General features: G+C 43.5%; 1 protein-coding gene across 1 annotated transcript in view; it reads right to left on the bottom strand.

Annotated features, from left to right (window-relative positions):
* Positions 1 to 19,458, bottom strand: part of LOC141134886 (uncharacterized) — a 31,473-nt gene extending 12,015 nt beyond the window's left edge. The window contains exons 1-4 of the mRNA XM_073624315.1: positions 19,227 to 19,458; positions 9,889 to 10,139; positions 5,191 to 5,301; positions 1,799 to 1,856 (exon numbers count right to left, since the gene is read on the bottom strand). Of these exons, the coding sequence (XP_073480416.1) occupies positions 1,799 to 1,856; positions 5,191 to 5,301; positions 9,889 to 10,139; positions 19,227 to 19,428 (622 nt within the window). The 5' untranslated portion in view covers positions 19,429 to 19,458. The remainder of the gene's footprint in view (positions 1 to 1,798; positions 1,857 to 5,190; positions 5,302 to 9,888; positions 10,140 to 19,226) is intronic.
* Positions 19,459 to 20,611: the final 1,153 nt, after the last annotated feature.

The following is a 20,611-nucleotide window of genomic DNA, read 5'->3' as shown; positions in this document are numbered from 1 at the left end:
CACTGATCTGGATTTTTTTTTTTTACCAAAGAAATATAGCAGAATACATTTTGGCCTAAATTTATGAAGAAATTTTATTTATTTGAAAATAAGGATACTTAATCTATGGGGATTGATGAGACGGTTTCATGGTCATGCTATCTCAGTTTCCCTCTCTTTCTCCATGCTACATTTATAAGAGCAACAGGGAAAATGGGTAAAGACATTCTAATTTTTTTTCCCTCTTTCTCTCTTTATGTTGATTATCTTGTGATAATTTATAAGGCTAAGTTATGCATGAGCAATACTCATTGAAATGCATTTATATGTATTACTTTTAAAACCTCTTGAACTTCAATGTATCTTTATATCACACTGGCATACATACCCCTTTCTGTTTTCCTATGCTTGTATAATGGAAACGTGGGCTCCTACTTTTTGAAATCTCAATACAAACTACTATAAAAAGAAACAATTTATAACATAAATGAAGAAAACATGTTTTTGTTTAGTTTTTTTTTCCGAATTTTTGGTCCATTTTCATTTATTTAGCAAACAATAAAAAAACCCAGTGGTGATTAAATACCACCAAAAAAAAGCTCTATGTGTGTGAATTTGTTCTTTATAAAAATGTAATTTGGGTACAGTGTTGCATGACCACGCAATTGTCATTTAAATTGTGACAGCGCTAAAAGCAGCAAATAGGCCTGGGTAGCAAGGGGGTTAAAGTGTCCAGTACTGAAGTGGTTAACATACAAAGATGGTCTTGGATAAAAAAAACAGGATGCTATCATACAATGGTGAGCAGGAGATGAACTAGATACCAAGGATACAATGTTGAGTTGGGGGTGAGGGTCAGCACACAAGGACCAGTGCTGCCCATGGGTATGAATGATCGCTGCAGAGATATTATTAGGATCATCTTGGGGTTTAAAAGAGTATCCTACACTGAGCATGACTAAAACAAATACATTTCTGGTCTTAAAAATCTCAGTTCACCAAAAAAGTGATATAGGTAGAGCTTTGTCAGCCCGTGGCTTCTTTTATGTGTCACAGACAAACTGCAAAGTGAGCCTTCTGTGCTATTTGCCCATTTGAAGAGGGTGTGTGGGCGCCTAAAAAGGGCAGAGGTGCAGAGTCTAAGAAGATCTTCACCAGAGAAACCTGCAAGGACTGATTGACTTTTCTGGTGGGTCTACCAGGACGCCACCCTTGGGAACACATGTACAGATGGCAGCTAAACAGGGTTAAAACTAGAGCATGGTACAAAGTCAACAATCAATTTCAGCAATGGGGAAAAGCCAAAGGTCAGGATGGGCAGCAAGCTAGTATATTCAAATATAGGCTTAAGTCAAACCTTTTGCTCAGACAATGGGTGTTGATCTGAGTCCAGCTAAATAGAGAGGCTGATTGACAGACCGGGCAGGGACTGGCTGTGTAGGGGCTATATTAATCAGCAGGTGGAATTTGGCCAAGTCCTGGAACGAAGCAGACTGTAGCAAAGTAGAGGAGATTGCGTGGTGAGAGAATAACAAGCAGCAGAACAGATTTGCTGCTGATCAGTATGCCTTGGCTCTTTTAATATTTCCTTGCCATAATACCCAGGTCTGTTCTTGTCTGCAAGGGTGTTTTGGATGACCCCACTCACTTTTGTGTCTTCTTGCAACTTGTAACTCTCCACATCCATCAAACATTGAAATATCAGATTTGGGTAAACTGACGGTGTAACTTGGACTAATACATTTGGATACAGAGGTGGCAAAGCTTTACTTTGTTGCTAAAATATCCTGGCAGTATGAAGTTGTATTCATTGTATTACCTTCTTCCTCTATGAAAAAGCCAACCTCCCCCAGGTAAAACAAACTGTCCGTCTTGTTCTACAGAAAGAATAGTACAAATTATTCCATCAATACAATTCTTACTAGGTGTTTACTACAGTGCTATGAAAAAAGTATTTCCTGATTTATTTATTTATTTATTTTTTTGCATATTTGTCATTCTTAAATGATTCAGACACATTTTAATATTACACAAAAATAACCTGAGTAAATACAAAATGCGGTTGGTAAATGAAAATTTAATTTATTAAGGGAAAAAATCTGTCCAAACCTGCCTGGCTCTATGTGAAAAAGTAACTGCCCCTAAACCTAATAACTGTTTTTTTCACCATTGGTGGTCACAACTGCAATCAAGCATTTATGATAACTGCCAATAAGTCTTTCACATCGCTGTGGAGGAATTTTGGCCTACTTTTCTTTGCAGAATTGTTTTAATTCAGCCACATTGGAGGGTTTTCCAGCATGAACAGCCCTTAAGGCCATGCGACAGCATCTCAATCAGTTTTAGGTCCAGGCTTTGTCTAGGCCACTTCAGAACCTTACATTTTTTTTCTTTGAACTGTTCAGAGGTGGACTTGCTGGAGTGTTGTGCTGATGCATAACTCAAGTCCACTTGAACTTGAGGTTATGAATTGATGGCCGAACATTCTCCTTCCGGATTTTCTGGTAGAGCACAGAATTCATGGTTCCATCAATTATGGCAAGTTGTCCCGGTCCTGAAGCTGCAAAGCAGTCCCAGACCATCACACTACCACCACGTTTGACTATTGGTATGATGTTCTTTTTATTAAATGCTGTGTTAGTTTTACAATAAAAACAGATATTGGCGCACTTAGAGGAACATGAATGAGGGCTCAGGTTCACAAATTAAGAAAGACCATGGGTTAAAATGTCCATAATTGGGAAGCACACTAATGTGGCAGCTCAGTCTTAGAGCAAGACGTGGCTCTGTGAGGGTACAAGGAGAGAGACACAAGCACCTACTAAGTGCAGCAATATAGTCACTTTAATGAAATTAAAAAGAGTATTACTCACAAAAACCATATACAGTAAAACCAAGCATAAAGAGCTATAAGCAAAAGGTTCTTGGCAATACTGGTCTCGGTCCCAGCCATCAGGAGCGGACCAGTCGTGATGTGAGGTATGTATGCAACGCATTTGCGGAACATGCACTCCTTCTTCAGGCCATCATGGTAAGATGTAACAGGATGCACACCTTCCAAAAAGTTCAACTTTTGTCTCATCAGTCCACAGAATATATGCCCAAAAGTCTTGGGATTAATCAAGATGTTTTTTGGCAAATGTCAGATGAGCCTTTATGTTCTTTTTGGTCAGCAGTGGCTTTTGCCTTGGAACTCTCTCATGGATGCCATTTTTGCCCAGTCTTTTTCATATTCTTTAATCATGAACACTGACCATACCTGAGGAAAGTGAGGCCTGCAGTTCTTTAGATCTGGGTTCTTTTATGACCTCCTGGATGAGTCATTGTTGTGCTCTTGGAGTAATTTTTGTAGGCCGGCCACTCCTGGGAAGGTTCACCCCTGTTCCAAGTTTTCTCTGTTTGTGAATAATGGCTCTCACCGTGGTTCATTGGAGTCCCAAAGCCTTAAAAATGGCTTTGTAATCCTTTTTTGACTGATACATGTGTTCTCATATGTTCTTTAATTTATTTAGATCGTAGCATGATATGTTGCTTTTTTAGATCTTTTTAGCATACTTCCCTTTGTCAGATAGCTTCTATTTAAGTGATATCTTTATTCAACAGGCCTGGTAGTAATCATTTAGCTGGGGGGCACTTCCAGTTACTGGAAGTGGCAGCAGAGGAGCTGCGCTGCTAGAGGGATGCTCTATTGCTGGTTGGATATCTGGATCTGAGGTCCTATATGTGCCTGGTTTGCCCACTACCTGCCACGCTGCATAGAGGGATGCTTTATTGCCTACTGCCTACCGGGTCTTTGGTCTGTCTACGAGCCTGTTGAGCTTGCAATCTGGTAAGCGTGTAATTTAGGTGGTGGAGGATCACTGCGACGGGTGTTTTCAATTTCCTACCTTTCCACATTGATCCCTATGAAGAGCTATCAGGGAACTCTTCCCATTCCCCTTGAAGATTTTCCGATTTTCTGCTATATGGACTTTGCTACATGATATTAATATATCATCACTATTTATGGTTTTTCACCAATTTTTGATTTTGGCACTATTGATTTATATGCACTTAATATTATTCAGAATACTCTTTGAATTTCTGTCTTCTGTATTTTGCTATATAATCTTAATGTATATATTTATATTTGGTGTTTTCTCATATCCTTTCTATTTGCATTAATTTATTTTTATGCATATATTATTCATGGTAAAGCACAGTTTTTTCTTTGTTTTTCATCCCTACCAAGGACACGAGCATAGCCCTGTTGAATAAGCAGGTTGAGAATGTCCCAAGACACACACAGACATTAATCTGCTTTATGTTTTTAGCGGCTAATATCGCTATTGCATTGGCATGGAAAAGCCCAGTTATAGATCTTCCCTTGATAAAACGCAAACTTACCTGGATCATGCTGAACAAAAAGATTTAGCGTGTCTAACAGGAGAAGCAATCATGCTTTTTTTTAAAAATGTGGTCCCCCTGGCTTAGTTATTTGCAGGTTCCGGACATGTGGAATTGACCCCCAGGCTCGAGAGAGCATGACCTCCCTGGCGGAACCACTTTCTTTCTACTCTTTTTCTTCTTTTGGACCTACTATTCTTTCTTCTATACTCCCTCAGTACCTCTCCTCTCTATGATTTCTCAAAGTTTTTTTATATATATATATATATATATGGCCCTCCTGGTATTGATAGAGGGGTCCTTGGACCCAAATACCTGGTCAAACAGATGTTTGGACCTGACCCTGGGAGGGTATTGGTTATAAGGTTATAATTTTGTTATATATAATTTTCATTGATGATCATGCTTTAGGATGTTCTAGGTTTTGATGGCCCTTACCTTTTTTACTTGGAGGGGCACTGTTTTCCCTCCAATCAAAGTCTTTCATGTCATAGAACTGCTGTGAGATGGCCTACTATCACTATCTAGACCTTTCATCAAACTATCGAGCAGTCCAACTTTGTTCCTTGTTGTCTTATGTGAGCCCATACTGCAGTGTATGTTACCTTACAAAAATAGTTGTTGCTATATTTTGTATACTTTTCATATCCTGAAAATAAAAACTTAATAAAAATGATTGAAACAGAAAGGACTTCCCATGACACTGACCTGTCATTACCTCTGTACCTGCTGGACAGAATGTGATTCTTGCTGTGATATAGACATATTTTGCCCTCCATAGCCCATCTACCCATTGCGCCCCACACCCATCTATGCATTTCTTACCTCCATGAATGTCAAGCTAAGATCTCCTCCTGGAAATATCAGTCCCAGCCATGCTTCACCCTCGCTACATACTCCAGAAGCAAGTGTGATTGGAGGTGATGGGATGGTGATCTGAAGAGCACAACAAACTCAGTGTGAGATAGACCAGGGTCATAGCATAAAAATGTTCTCATTGCTTACTACCTAATAACTGTAATCTATGGATTATTTTAACCCTAGACACATTGTAATTCACAGAGCTGGTAATCTATTTATTTAATAAACCATGTTCATTCATTGTATACCCCCCAAACTCTGTTCCTCACTGACATGTTTCACCTCTGTCAGGGATATCTCATAGAGGAAAAAGATTTTTATGCACAAAACATTCCCACAATTAACAATATTAAAGGTGCAACATATTAATGATAATATTGTTCTTTCTGCAGCCTTAAACAAGCACATAATTATCAACCCATCTTACCTCAACTATCCCATTATCATATCTCCCCTTTATCAGAACCCGCCCCTCCACAAAAAACAGCAATCTTTAGGAGTCTGTAATGTTGACCACACCCCCTTAAAACGTCACAATCCCAGCATGCCCAGGGACTGTGACGGCATAAGGGGGCGGGGTCTCCGCCTATATAAGTCACATCGGAGTGCTCAGAGAGCATTCCAGCCGGAGAGACCGTCGTGTCAACATCGGAAGAAGAGAAGAGGGAAGAAGCCCAGAAGCCAGAAGTCTGGGCCCTCGCTAGCAAAAGAGCGGCATGAAGATAGCAGAGGAGCTGGCAGAAGAACTGGAACACCGGGAGCAGAGGTCGAACATCGGGAGAAGAGGCCAGAGAGAGCGGAGAAGAACCAACTGGATGCCAGGAGAAGAGGAACCGAAGGGACCCCCGAAGTCAGAAGGAGACCCCCGAAGCCGGAAGAAGACCCCCCAGAGCTGTCTAATAAATTACTTTAAAAACCTGTGTAGTGTGTTTTATTATTGACACTTTTTCCCTAGGTAGATGGGTAGGGGTACCATGTACCCCATACTCATTCACATAGGGTGGGGGGATCTGGGGGCCCTCTTATTATAGGGGGCTCCCGGATTCCGATAAGCCCCCCGCCCGCAGACCCCGACAACCAACGGCCAGGGTTGTCGGGAAGAGGCCCTTGTCCTCATCAACATGGGGACAAGGTGCTTTGTGGTGGGGGGGCCCCGCAGGGCACCCAAAGCACCCACCCCCCCATGTTGAGGGCATGCGGCCTGGTACGGTTCAGGGGGGGCGCTCGCTCGTCCCCATCCCTTACCTGATTGGCCGGGCTGCGTGCTCGGATCAGGGTCTGGTATGGACTTTGGGGGGGACCCCACGCCGTTTTTTCGGCGTAGGGGGTTCCCCTTAAAGTCCATACCAGACCTAAGGGCCTGGTATGCCCCGCGCTCGCCGCAATGGGAAAATTTGTTTTTCCTATTGCAGTGAGCGCGAAATGCAATACCCTGCCCTTGCATCGTATCTGGTCCGTCGGACCAGCATACAGATGAATGGGCTTTCCATCAGGAACTGATTTCGGCGGACTTACGACGGAAAGATTTGAAACATGCTTCATTTCTAGGTCCGGCGGACTTTTGAGAAAAAAAAGTCCACGGGAGCCTACACACGATCGGATCGTGCGGCGGACTCTGGTCCACCGGACCAAGTATGCCGGAAAGTCCGCTCGTGTGTACGGGGCATTAGGGGTTTATTTACTAAAGCTGGAGAGTGCAAAAAATAGTTTCACTTCAGCATAGAAACCAATCAGCTTCCAGGTTTTTTTGCCAAAGCTTAATTGAACAAGCTGAAATTAGTAGCTGATTGGTTTCTCTGCAGAACTGAGCCTGGTTTTGTCCTCTCCAGCTTTAGTAAATAAACCCCTTAGTGTCATTTAATCTCAGACCGTCTGCCACACTATCGCAGCCCCACTATAAGTCACTGATCACCGCCATTACTAGTATAAAAAAATAAAAATAAACAAAATAGTTGTAGACACTATAAGATTTGCATAAACCAATCAGTATACACTGGGATTTTTTACAAAAAATATGTAGTAGAATACATATTGGCCTAAATTTATGAAGAAATTTGATTTTTTTCAATGTTTTTATTGGATATGTTTTATAGCAGAAAGTAAAAAATATTGTTTGTTTTTTAATTTTCGGTCTTTTTTCATTTATAACACACAAAAAAAAACAATAATGATGAAATACCACCAAAAGAAAGCTCTATTTGTGGGGAAAAAAATTATATAAATTTTGTTTGTGTACAGCGTTGCATGACCACGCATTTGTCAGTTAAAGTAATGCAGTGGCAAAAAGCAAAAATTGTCTGGTCATGAAAGGGGGTAAATCTTCCAGAGGTCAAGTGGTCAAAACACAATTAATATTCAAATTCAATGTTGGAAGATACAAATCACTATGTAGTACCTTTTTATCATTTCAGCTGAGATTATAGTAGTCTGCTTTTCCATCTGAACAAGAAAGAGACAGAAAAGAACTCCTTTGCCTCCATGTTGAAAAAATGATCCACACTCCGGTTGTTGCTTTTAAAATTTCTTCATTTTATTGAATAGCCACAGTGAACAAATGCAGATTGAGTCAGTTGACGCGTTTCAGCCTATAAGGCCTTAGTCATGGTTATGACTAAGGCCTTATAGGCTGAAACACGTCAACTTACTCAATTTGTGTTTGTTCACTGTGGCTATTTAATAAAATGAAGAAATTTTAAGAACAACCGGAGTGCAGATTATTTTTTCAACATTACTCTACTCAGCCAGCGACTGTGGATCGAGCACCTGGGAGCTCTGCTATCTATGTGGTGTATGGGTAGTAGCACTGACTTTTCTGTTTATCCTTTGCCTCCATAGCTAAGTCCTGAAAGAGGGTGAAATGTATCAGAAGGAGCAACTATTGGGGGAGATGCAGTGAACATTGTACAATAAAGTTGAATAAAAAGAAGAATTAACAGTATGCACTGTTGGAGAGTTTTTGGGGAACAGACGGGCCCCATTGTTGGATACTCCTCCAGCAGCTGGTGAGTGCAGTCAGAGTCATCTGAGAGTAATACCATTTCCCTGTGTTGTTTAATCCACAGAGATATCTGTAGTGACCTGTCACCTAATCCATACATTCAGAAACAGTGTGATGTCCATTTATTGGAAGGTTTCCACATTTTGTATGACCCCTCTAATAGCTATTGCATACTTATAGGTATGAGCTGAGAAGAGCTGGGGAATCATTATTGCAACCTATTTGCAAGAAATGCAATCACAGAGCTAAATGAATTGCAGAAATTAAATTGTAACAAGACACAGCAACAGTGTGATGTCCAGCTACTGGAATGTCCTCAAATTTCATATCATCCTTCCCTTATCCACTGCAAATAGATATTAGCTGATGAGAGATGGGTAATTGCTACTGATTCAATCAATGATAATAGCACACTGTTGTAAGATTTATGGCCATTGCCCTTTGCTGGCAACTCTGTCTATGACCTTTAGAAACTGGATGTCATCTAGTCATGGATCTGGTAATCATGGGATTTGATGGAATAATCAAAACCAATTCTAAACTGCTGCGCTTCACTGGCATTGGCTCTCAAGCCTTTACAGTGGCATTGCTAGGGGGTGGCTACTGGGGCTATAGCCCCAAATCTGGGGCCCATAGCCCCGAGTCGCTAGGGCAGGGGTTGGCAACCAGCGGGCTGCACCCGGCCCACCACGGCTAAATACGGGCACCGGTACACCAATGCTGAATACAGATACCAGTCCGCAGACATTTTTGCTGCTGACCTCTCCATTGGACAGCGGCGAGTGGCCAGTATCACAGGCCTGGATGGGGACGGAAACTGTTGGAGTTAACTTTTTCCAGTAAACAGCACATGATTGGCTGCCGGACGATCCTAGCAACCAATCACCAGATTGTTAATGTGAAAGGTTAACTTTAGTAGTTCCCACCCCCATCCAGCCCTGTGATGCCGATGCTCTGATGTAAGGTAGAAGAGTATCTACACAGTGTGCATTTGTGGGGTGGGGTGCAGGGGACAGAGGACACTACAGTGATGTGGGGGTGCAGGGGACAGAGGGTACTACAGTGGGGATGCAGGAGACAGAGGTCACTACAGTGGGGTGGGGTGCAGGGAACAGAGGACACTGCAGTGAGGTGGGGGTGCAGGGGACAGAGGACATTACAGTGGGGGGTGCAGTGCTGGACACAGGTGAGGCTGCATTCCTGTGCACTGGTGAGGCTTCATTCCTGGGCACTGGTGAAGCTGCATCGCTGGGCACTGATGAGGCTGCATTGCTGGGCGCTGATGAGGCTGCATAGATGGGCACAGCTGAGCCCTGCATTCTTCATGCAGCGCACTCTTGAGCCCTGGGGCCCTCTGGGGACCCTGATGTAAGAGGGGGGCTCTCTGGGGACGCTGATGTAAGGAAGGGGCTCTCTGGGGACCCTGATCTAGGGGGAAATCCCCACTCAGATATGTAACGGTATATATATATATATATATATATATATATATATATATATATATATATATATATATACATACACACACACACACACACATGTATATCATATACATGTGTATGACTTTCTTTACCTCGCTGCTATGGGCCCTGGCCCCAGATCTTTTGTAGATCTAGCAACGCCCCTGGGCCTTTACACCTAGATTTTACTCAGAAATAACTTACATTTGTGATCTTGGTGGTGTTCAGCATTACTATGAAGATTGCCTTTATTCTTAGACAGACTCCTGATATGCCAATCACAATGTATTCTGTAGGAGAGGGTGAAGGAGAAGGTCCTTGTGCGCTATGATTGGTGGGTAGCACATGTGTGGTGGGGTGTTTGGTCTTCTTTGTACAATTATCACACTGCAGAGTCGTTATATTCTGCATAGTAGTCGGTCTTGATGTGACAGATTGAGTGTCTCTGATGTTCTCTGCAATAAAAAGATGAGATGAAGACAGATGAGTGACATCTCAATGACAGCTACAGCTGAAATGATTTTTAGTGACTAAATCAACAAACAATAGCTCTCTTTTCATGGATCATAAACAATTAAAGGTTATCAGTTGTGAAAATTCCATATTATGAGACATTTTGGAGACTTTTATAATTTACAAGTGGACATATTATGAGAACTTTTTTATATTATTAATAGCTGTCAGGAACGTGTAAACACTCCTGCTCTTTGAAAGCTGCTGGTCTCATTACATCATCTTGGTCTTGGCTATGATGCATCCTGTCTGTCTGTCCCCCTGCAAGGTGATTGATGTGGCCAGTTTCTGAGTGGAGACCAAACCCGATTTAAGCCAGCCAAGCCTGCAATTTCATGCTTGTGATATTGCATTTGTTACATGTGTTCCAAGCTCCCTATTTTGTCTGTCTTGCTCTGCGAGATTGAATTCCCTCGTTGACGACCTCGGATCAGATATCGACCACTCTCCGAACTTTGCCTGCATTTTGAATAACAAATTTCACCCTGACTATTCTGAACCTTGCCTTCCTTGTACCCTGATTGTCATTGAACCACTTTGCTTGTCTGCCAACTGCAAGTACCTGTTTGCTTGCTCGGTTTGCATCTGCCCCAGCATGGTGGCCAGGCACTATAGCATTATTTATAAGTCCTGGGGGCAACCGAGTACCTGTAGGCCTGCTTGCCTTTTGGGAAAGGTGGCTGCTATAGGTGAAGAACACAGAAGCCAGCTATAGTGTCTAGAAAAGGTAAAAGACTGGCGCAACAAACCAAATAAACAGATGAGCAATATACACTATATATATAATAAATGGTAAAATACTATAAATAAATAAATAAATAAATAAATAAATAATACTGTTATATGATTAGTAGCAGTGAACCTATCTATAAACACATAGGTCAGTGGGACTGTAACAGGTAAATACACTGAGGTGACACACCTATAACTGAAGGGAACAGGGAGAGTCCATAAGTCCAAAGGATAAAACTAATGCCGCGTACACACGGTCGGACTTTCCGGCATACTTGGTCCGGCGGACCAGAGTGTGCCGGACAATCCGCCCGTGTGTGGGCGGCGGCGGACTTTTCCGGCGGACTTCTTCCCAAAAGCCCGCCGGACCTAGATTTCAAACATGTTTGAAATCTTTCCGTCGGACTCAGTTTCGGGCGGAAAGTCCGCTCGTGTGTGTGCTGGTCCGACGGAAAGCCCGCTCGTGTGTAGGCTGGTCCGACAGACCAAATACGACACGAGGGGATGGTATTGCATCTCGCGCTCGCTGCAATAGGAAAAACAAATCTTCCTATTGCGGCGAGCGCGGGGCATACCAGGCCCTTAGGTCTGGTATGGATTATAAAGGGGAACCCCGCTACGCCGAAAAAACGGCGTGGGGTCCCCCTAAAATCCATACCAGACCCCGATCCGAGCACGCAGCCCGGCCGGTCAGGAAAGGGGGTGGGGACGAGCGAGCGCCCCCCCCCCCCTCCTGAACCGTACCAGGCCGCATGCCCTCAACATGGGGGGTGGGTGCTTTGGGGGAGGGGGGCGCCCTGCGCCCCCCCCCCCAAAGCACCTTGTCCCCATGTTGATGAGGACAAGGGCCTCTTCCCGACAACCCTGGCCGTTGGTTGTCGGGGTCTGCGGGCGGGGGCTTATCGGAATCTGGGAGCCCCCTTTAATAAGGGGGCCCCCAGATCCCGGCCCCCCACCCTATGTAAATGAGTATGGGGTACATGGTACCCCTACCCATTTACCTAGGAAAAAAGTGTAAGTAATAAAACACACTACACAGGTTTTTAAAATATTTTATTAAACAGCTCCGGGGGGGGATCTTCCTCCGGCTTCGGGGGTCTTCTTCCGGCTTCGGGGGTCCCTCCGCTTCATCTTCTCCCGGCGTCCGGTTGGTTCTTCTCCGCTCTCCGGCCTCTTCTCCCGGTGTCGCAGGTCTTCGGCCGGCCCCTCCGCTCTCTTCATGTAGCTCTATTGCGAGCGGAGGTCCGGGCTTCTTGGCTTCTTGGCTTCTTGGCTTCTTGGCTTCTCTTCTCTTCTCTTCCCCCAGATGTTGACACGACGCTCTCTCCGGCTGGACTGGTTTCTGAGGGCTGCGTTGTGACTTATATAGGCGGAGACCCCGCCCCCATATGATGTCACAGTCCCTGGGCATGCTGGGACTGTGACGTTTTAGGGGCGTGGTCGACCACGCCCCCCGACCACGCCCCCTAAAACGTCACAGTCCCAGCATGCCCAGGGACTGTGACATCATATGGGGGCGGGGTCTCCGCCTATATAAGTCACAACGCAGCCCTCAGAGACCAGTCCAGCCGGAGAGAGCGTCGTGTCAACATCTGGGGGAAGAGAAGAGAAGAGAAGCCAAGAAGCCAAGAAGCCAAGAAGCCCAGAAGTCCGGACCTCCGCTCGCAATAGAGCTACATGAAGAGAGCGGAGGGGCCGGCCGAAGACCTGCGACACCGGGAGAAGAGGCCGGAGAGCGGAGAAGAACCAACCGGACGCCGGGAGAAGATGAAGCGGAGGGACCCCCGAAGCCGGAAGAAGACCCCCCCCCCGGAGCTGTTTAATAAAATATTTTAAAAACCTGTGTGGTGTGTTTTATTACTTACACTTTTTTCCTAGGTAAATGGGTAGGGGTACCATGTACCCCATACTCATTTACATAGGGTGGGGGGCCGGGATCTGGGGGCCCCCTTATTAAAGGGGGCTCCCAGATTCCGATAAGCCCCCGCCCGCAGACCCCGACAACCAACGGCCAGGGTTGTCGGGAAGAGGCCCTTGTCCTCATCAACATGGGGACAAGGTGCTTTGGGGGGGGGGGCGCAGGGCGCCCCCCTGCCCCAAAGCACCCACCCCCCATGTTGAGGGCATGCGGCCTGGTACGGTTCAGGAGGGGGGGGGCGCTCGCTCGTCCCCACCCCCTTTCCTGACCGGCCAGGCTGCGTGCTCGGATCGGGGTCTGGTATGGATTTTAGGGGGGACCCCACGCCGTTTTTTCGGCGTAGCGGGGTTCCCCTTTATAATCCATACCAGACCTATGGGCCTGGTATGCCCCGCGACGGGGCTCGCAAGGTGTCAATCTAGCCGGTAAAAGCGGCAAGATTGACATCCTTTTCTAGTCCCGTCGCACCTGAGTCACGTTCAAAATGAACGGACTTGTCCGTGTGTGGGCAAGTCCGTTCATTCTGAAAGTCCGCCGGAACTCCGGCGAAAGTCCGTCGGAAAGACGGGCGGACTTAGCCCGCCGGAAAATCCCGGCGTGTGTGGGCAAGTCCGTTCGTTTTAAAGTCCGGCGCACCTGGCGGACAAAGTCCGTCGGAAAGTGTGCCGGACCAAGTAGGATAGAAAGTCCGCTCGTGTGTACGCGGCATAACTGTGGCAGCTATCCTCAGAGAAAAGCCAACTCTGTGGATACAATTGAAGAGAAAGAGACAGGAAGCACCGACCTGAGTGTAGAAGATCAATGCACAATTTATTGCGAAGGTTAATAACACTCACAAAAGTAACTGACAATTGCGCGGTCGTGCAACGTTGCACCCAAACAAAATTGATGTCCTTTTTTCCCCACAAATATAGATTTCTTTTGGGGTAGTTGATCACCTCTGCTGTTTTTATTTTTTGTGCTATAAACAAAAAAAGAGCGACAATTTTGAAAAAAAAGCAATATTTTTTACTTTTTTCTATGATAAATCCCCCAAAAATAAATAAAAAAACATTTTTTTTCCTCAGATTAGGCCGATATGTATTCTTCTACATATTTTTGGTAAAAAAAATCGCAATAAGCGTATATTGATTGGTTTGCGCAAAAGTTATAACGTCTACACAATAGGGGATAGTTTTATGGCATTTCTATTATTAATTTTTTCTATTAGTAATGGCGGTGATCTGCAATTTTTATGGTCACTGTGACATTGCGGAGGACAGATCGGACACTTTTGACACTATTTTGGGACCATTGGTATTTATACAGCGATCAGTGCTATAAAAATGCATTGATTACTGTGTAAATGACACTGGCTTGGAAGGGGTTAAACACTAGGGGGTGATCAAGGGGTTAAGTGTGTTCCCTGGATGTGTTCTAACTGTAGGGAGGTGGGCTCACTAGAACATGACAGAGATCACTGGGATAAGTAGATCCCTGTCATGTTGCTAGGCAGAACAGAGAAATGCCTTGTTTACATAGGCATCTCCCTGTCCTGCAGCTCCTCACCGCAATCGCGGGCTGCCAGCAAACATCGAATTTGCAGGACCCGCGGGCACGCGCACATGCCCACTAGGTGGGAATTTCAAAGGGACGTACGGGTACACCCTTTTCCCTGCCCGTGCCATTCTGCCGATGTAAATCAGGGTGCGACGGTCGGCATGTGGTTAATCTTCGCCCCTGATTTTAACCCCTTCCCAGCCAGCATCATTAGTACAGTAACAGTACATATATTTTTAGCACTGATCACTGTATTAGTGTCACTGGTTCCCAAAAAGTGCCAAAAGTGTCAGTTATGCCGCGTACAGACGAGCAGACTTTTCGTCCGGACTGGTCGGACGGACTGAGTCCGGCGGACAATTCGACCGTGTGTGGGCTTCATCGGACCTGCAGCGGACTTTTTCGGTTGAAAATCTGACGGACTTTAGATTTGGAACATGTTTCAAATCTTTACGTCGGAACTCCGCCGGACCCAGTTCCTGTCGAAAAGTCCGCTCGTCTGTATGCTAGTCCGACGGAGGAAAACCGATGATAGGGCAGCTATTGGCTACTGGCTATCAACTTCCTCATTTTAGTCCGGTCGTACGTCATCACGTACGAATCCATCGGACTTTGGTGTGATCGTGTGTAGGCAAGTCCGTTCATTGGGAAAGTCTGTCGGAAGTCCACCAGAAGTCTGTCAGATAGACCGTCGGACCAGTCCAGTCAAAGTCTGCTTGTGTGTACTCCGCATAAGTGTCAGAATGTCTGTCGAAATATCGCAGTCCCGCTATAAGTTGCTGATCGTCGACATTACTAGTAAAAAATAAATAAATAAATAAAAGTATCCCATAGTTTGTAGACACTATAACTATGGTACAAACCAATCAATATACGCTTAATTTATTTAACCAAAAATATGTAGCAGAATACATATTGGCCAAAATTTATGAAGAAATTAGATTTTTTTTAAATTTTTATTGGATATGTTTTATAGCACAAAGTAAAAAATATTGTTTTGTTTTTACAAAATTGTCGGCCTTCTTTTGTTTTTAGCGAAAAAATAGAAAAACGCAGAGGTCATCAAATACCACCTAAAGAAAGCTCTATTTGTGGGGAAAAAGGACAAATAGTGATACCTCGGTTCACAAACTCTTCTGTTCACGAACAACTCCGTTCACGAACAGAAGAGTTCACAAAAATTTGCTCCAGTTCACGAACCCGAGCCGCGGTCATCTTCCCTGCTCTGACACGTTCCTATTGAGAAGAGCAGTGAACCTGTCCACTCAGATAGGGGTTTCTGCCCCTTGACTACCATGAGGGTGGGCTCACTTGATTGGGCAACAGTTCATATGAATTCTACAACTTTATCATGCCCTCAGATGATCTTTTCCTGGATGTACAGTGCTGTTTTCTGACCCCTAGATTGGTCATTTAACCACTTCAGCCCCGGAAGATTTTCCCCCTTAATGACTAGGCAATTTTTTCCGATACTGCACTGCGTCACTTTAACTGACAATTGCGCGGTACTGCTACGTTGTACCCAAACAAAATGTACATCCTTATTTTCCCACAAATAGAGCTTTCTTTTGGTGATATTTGATCACCTCTGCGGTTTTTATTTCTTGCGCTATAAACAAAAAAAGAGCAACAATTTTGAAAAAAACACAATATTTTGTACTTTTTGCTATAATAAATATCCCAAAAAAACTAAAAAAAAAACTAATTTCTTCATCAGTTTAGGTCGATATGTATTCTTCTACATATTTTTGGTAAATAAAATTGCAATAAGCGTATATTGATTGGTTTTACGCAAAAGTTATAGCGTCTACAAAATAGGGGATAGATTTATGGCATTTTTATTATTATTATTTTTTTACTAGTAATGACGGGGATCTGCGATATTTATCGGGACCGAGACATTGCGACATTGACAAATCTGACACTTTTGACACTTTTTTGGGACCGTTGACATTTATACAGCGATCATATAAATAGCCACTGATTACTGTATAAATGTCACTGGCAGGGAAGGGGTTAACACTAGGGGGCGATCAAGGAGTAAAATGTGTGTTCCCTTACTGTGTGTTCTAACTGTGGTGGGAATGTGGCTGACTAGAGGAGGAGAGAGATTGTTGTTTCTACTCGGTAGGAACACACAATCTCTCTCTACTCCCCAGATAGAACCGGGATTTGTGTGTTTACACACACAGATCCCGGTTCTCGCTCTGTCATGAGCAATCGCAGATGCCTAGCGGTTATCACACCCGCCGGGCACAGGCATCAGTTCCAGGGACACACGCGCGTCTGCTACAGCGTCCTAGAGATCTGATGTAAGCAATAGGGGGAAAAGCAAACTTAGGACTTTAATTGGGACGCAAGGGAAAGTTTGCGCCCCCATCCTTAATATCATGAAAAAGAGGGGGGGAGGTTGGGACATTAAATGAGGTGCGCATGATGCAGCCCAATCACACTTACAGAGGTGCAAACATATGTATGTTTATTAAGGACCAATGATCAACATGGCCTAAAAACTCATGGCAAACATTAGACATAAAAAAATCGCATATAGACAATAAATCTATGTATATACAACCATAGGACATGGGTAGGTACAATTATGCATCTTAATCCCCCAAGCAAGATAAAAGTCATGTGAAGTAAACAACACCTGGAAATTGGTCAATGTGTGTTTGATGCATCAAAGGTAGGCCCGACGCTGCGTTTCATGGACTTCAATCCACTCTTCAGGAGCCAGATGCATCTAAATTCTATAAAAAATGTATGAAAAGCAATATAGTTTCATGGGTCTAACAAAATCAGCAGAAAAGGGGGAAATTGGGCATAATGGGCCATGCCAAAAAGGTAACTCACATGATAGCCAAAACTGAGACCGTGCGACAAAACAAAGCCCGATCCGATGTACAGCTATGACGGCTCGCGCAGGGGAGCCAACCTGCCGCAGTGTAACTGCGGCGGCTGGTCGGGAAGGGGTTAAATTGGGGTTTGGGATTGTTTCAAACAAGGATTAAAGAGGAGCTTTTTTCTTTTTAGATGTACATGAAAGAGGTCAGCTTAATGTAAAACACTATATGTAATAAATGTTTAACCACTTTAAGACCGGGCCTCTTTTTTAGATGTGGTGTTTACAAGTTAAAAACAATTTTTGTTGCTAGAAAATTACTTAGAACCCCCAAACATTATACTTTTTTTTCTAACACCCTTGAGAATAAAATGGTGGTCATTGCAATACTTTCTGTCACACCATATTTGCACAGCCGTCTTACAAGCACATTTTTTTTTTTTAAATACACTTTTTTGAATTAAAAAATAAGACAACAGTAAAGTTAGCCTATTTTTTTTTATATTGTGAAATATAATATTACGCTGAGTAAATTAATATCCAACATGGCACGCTTCAAAATTGCGCCTGCTCCTGGAATGGCGACAAACTTTTACCCCTAAAAATCTCCATAGGCGACATTTAAAAAATTCTACACATTGCATGTTTTGCGTTACAGAGGAGGTCTAGGACTAGAATTATTGCTCTCGCTCTACTGATCGCGGCGATACCTCACATGTGTGGTTTGAACCCCGTTTTATATGCGGGCGCTACTCACATATGCGTTCGCTTCTGCATGCGAGCTTGGCGGGACAGGGCACGTTTAAAAAATTTTTTTTTTATTTTTTTTTTTTATTTTTTTATTTTTTTATTTTTACACTGTTTTAAAAAAAAAATGTTGTCACTTTTATTCCTGTTAAAAGGAATGTAAACATCCCTTGTAATAGAAAAAAAAGCATGACAGGACCTGTTAAATATGAGATCTGGAGTCAAAAAGACCTCAGATCTCATATTTACACAAAAATGCAATAAAAAAAATTTGTCATTTAAAAAAATGAAAAAAATAAAATGGCCCTTTAAGAGCTATGGTCAAAATGTCACTTCCGCCCCGCAGTGTCATGGAGACGGGTGGGGGCCATCTTCCCCTCACTTGTCTCCATGCACAGCCACATTAAGGATCCGATCGCCTCCGCCGCTGCCGACGGCTCCGGTAAGCGTCGGAGGGCACCGGATAGTGGCAGGAGGGGGGCCTCTCTCCCACCGCCGATAAAATTGATCTTGCGACAAATCCGCTGCAGAGACCACTTTTATCTTGTATCCTTTTTTTTGTACATACATTTCATAATTTTACTGTATATATAAACAAAAGAAAAAGTTCAGAACGGATTAACCTGATTTACATTGAACCCTATGGGAAAATTTGCCTCGGTTCACAACCAATTTGGTTCGCCACCAGAGTCATTTAACAAATTAAGTTCAAGAACCGAGGTATCACTGTACATTTTATTTGGGTACAGCAACGTACGACCGTGCACTTGTCAGTTAAAGTAACGCAGTGCCGTATCTCAAAAAAATGGGGGGTCAAGTGGTTAATAAAATGTTGTATTCCAATATTCAACGGATGGAAATATGAGCCATACATTATAAAAATGGAAGTCCAAAACTCTTCAGCCGGTTTTCTTTTATGTAAAACATGACCGATTCCTATACGGAAGAATGCAATTGATGATCGAATATATAACAAAAGTACAAGAAATACACACATAAGAAAATTGTATTAGTAAAGATTATCCATTCAATCAGTTTAGTGAGCTGTACTGGTTATAGATGTGACCTGGCTGCCCAACAATTTTACCAACACCTGTGCCATGTGACGGTCTATCTGCCTAGAAATGGTGTGAATGGATTCTCCATGTGGGTCCTACTTTTGCAGAGCTGCTGGTTCATTTCATTGACCTGCCTCATCTTATCAGCCAACTTATGGAAGTCAGAATAGGTCTGTCACCGCTGGGTACTCACCCTCCGTCATATTGTCTCCATTCACTGCACAGAACAAGGTGACCCCATGTAGAAGGAGGAGAAGTAAAAGTAGACGGACTTCCATCCTGCAGGTTGAGCACTGAGCAAAGAAAGAAACATCAACTGATAAAACTGATGCTGGAAGATCTTTTTTCAGTAGAAGGATGTGAGTTGTTATGAAAAATGGGAGAACTCTAATCATATCTGAATAAATGCTGATCGTATCTCACAACTGTTAATGGTGATAAGATGTGCTTTTCAGACGGTTGCAGATGGAATTGCTCCAAAGTGTCACTTGTAGTCAGCTGATGAATAAACTGGTGACAAAGAGTTAATCCGTGTCCCTCTAGGCCTAGGGGGACCTGAAGTATTCAATAAATGTTTAAAAGACTAATTCTTCTTCAAATAAGACTTCCTTGTATAAAGCGATCCTGTCAGGTCCCTAAAGAAACCAAAAAGGCAATTCCCTGTAATAGAAGAGATGGTATAAACATTTACCTTCTTAGTGGCCTGGTTGATTTGAGGTCAGTGGTCACTTGTAGCTGCTGTTCTATCAATAGCAAACTATACGCTAACACATTTTTTTTTTTTTTTCAGGGGCAGTATTTTGGTGTTTTCTTTTCTTTTTTCAAATATGGTTTTTATTGTATTATTATGACATATAAAACATACAATGTAACAGTTGAGTATCAAAGGCATTTACAAAAAGATGCACTGGGTGTTGTGGTACAGAGTAGAACAAATCAAGTCAAATCAAATCAGATCAAATCAAAGCAAAGCAGCCAGAAGTTAGGTGAGCCATTGGAGGCTCACAGGAATTAATGATTACATCACAGAGTTGTCAACATCAGTATTATATCTATTATATACACAATGTTATCAAAAGTATTGGGAAGCCTGCCTTTACAGGCACATGAACTTTAATGGCGTCCCAGTCTTAGGCCGTAGGGTTCAATATTGAGTTGGCCCATCCTTTGCAGCTACAACAGCTCCAACTCTTCTGGGAAGGCTGTCCACAAGGTTTAGGAGTGTGTCTATGGGAATGTTTGACCATTCTTCCAGAAGAGCATTTGTGAGGTCAGGCACTGATGTTGGACGAGAAGGCCTCACTCGCAGTCTCTGCTCTAGTTCCTCCACCCCAAACTCGCACATCCATGTTTTTATGGACCTTGCTTTGTGCGCTGGTCCAAATCATTTAGTGGAGGGGGGATTATGATGTGGGGTTGTTTTCCAGGGGTTGCGTTTGGCCTCTTAGTCCCAGTAAAGGGAACTCTTAAGGTGTCATCATACCAAGACATTTTGGACAATATGCCCACGCTGAGTATGGATGGAGAAGGTGCTGTCAAGCAGCCCGTGACCTCAGATATAAGGGTAAATACTTGGCT

The sequence above is a fragment of the Aquarana catesbeiana genome, linkage group LG03 (assembly GCF_042186555.1).
Source record: "Aquarana catesbeiana isolate 2022-GZ linkage group LG03, ASM4218655v1, whole genome shotgun sequence".
Lineage (NCBI taxonomy): Eukaryota > Metazoa > Chordata > Amphibia > Anura > Ranidae > Aquarana > Aquarana catesbeiana.
Note: the sequence above shows the minus strand (reverse complement) of the source record. Positions and strands in the feature narration are given on the sequence as shown.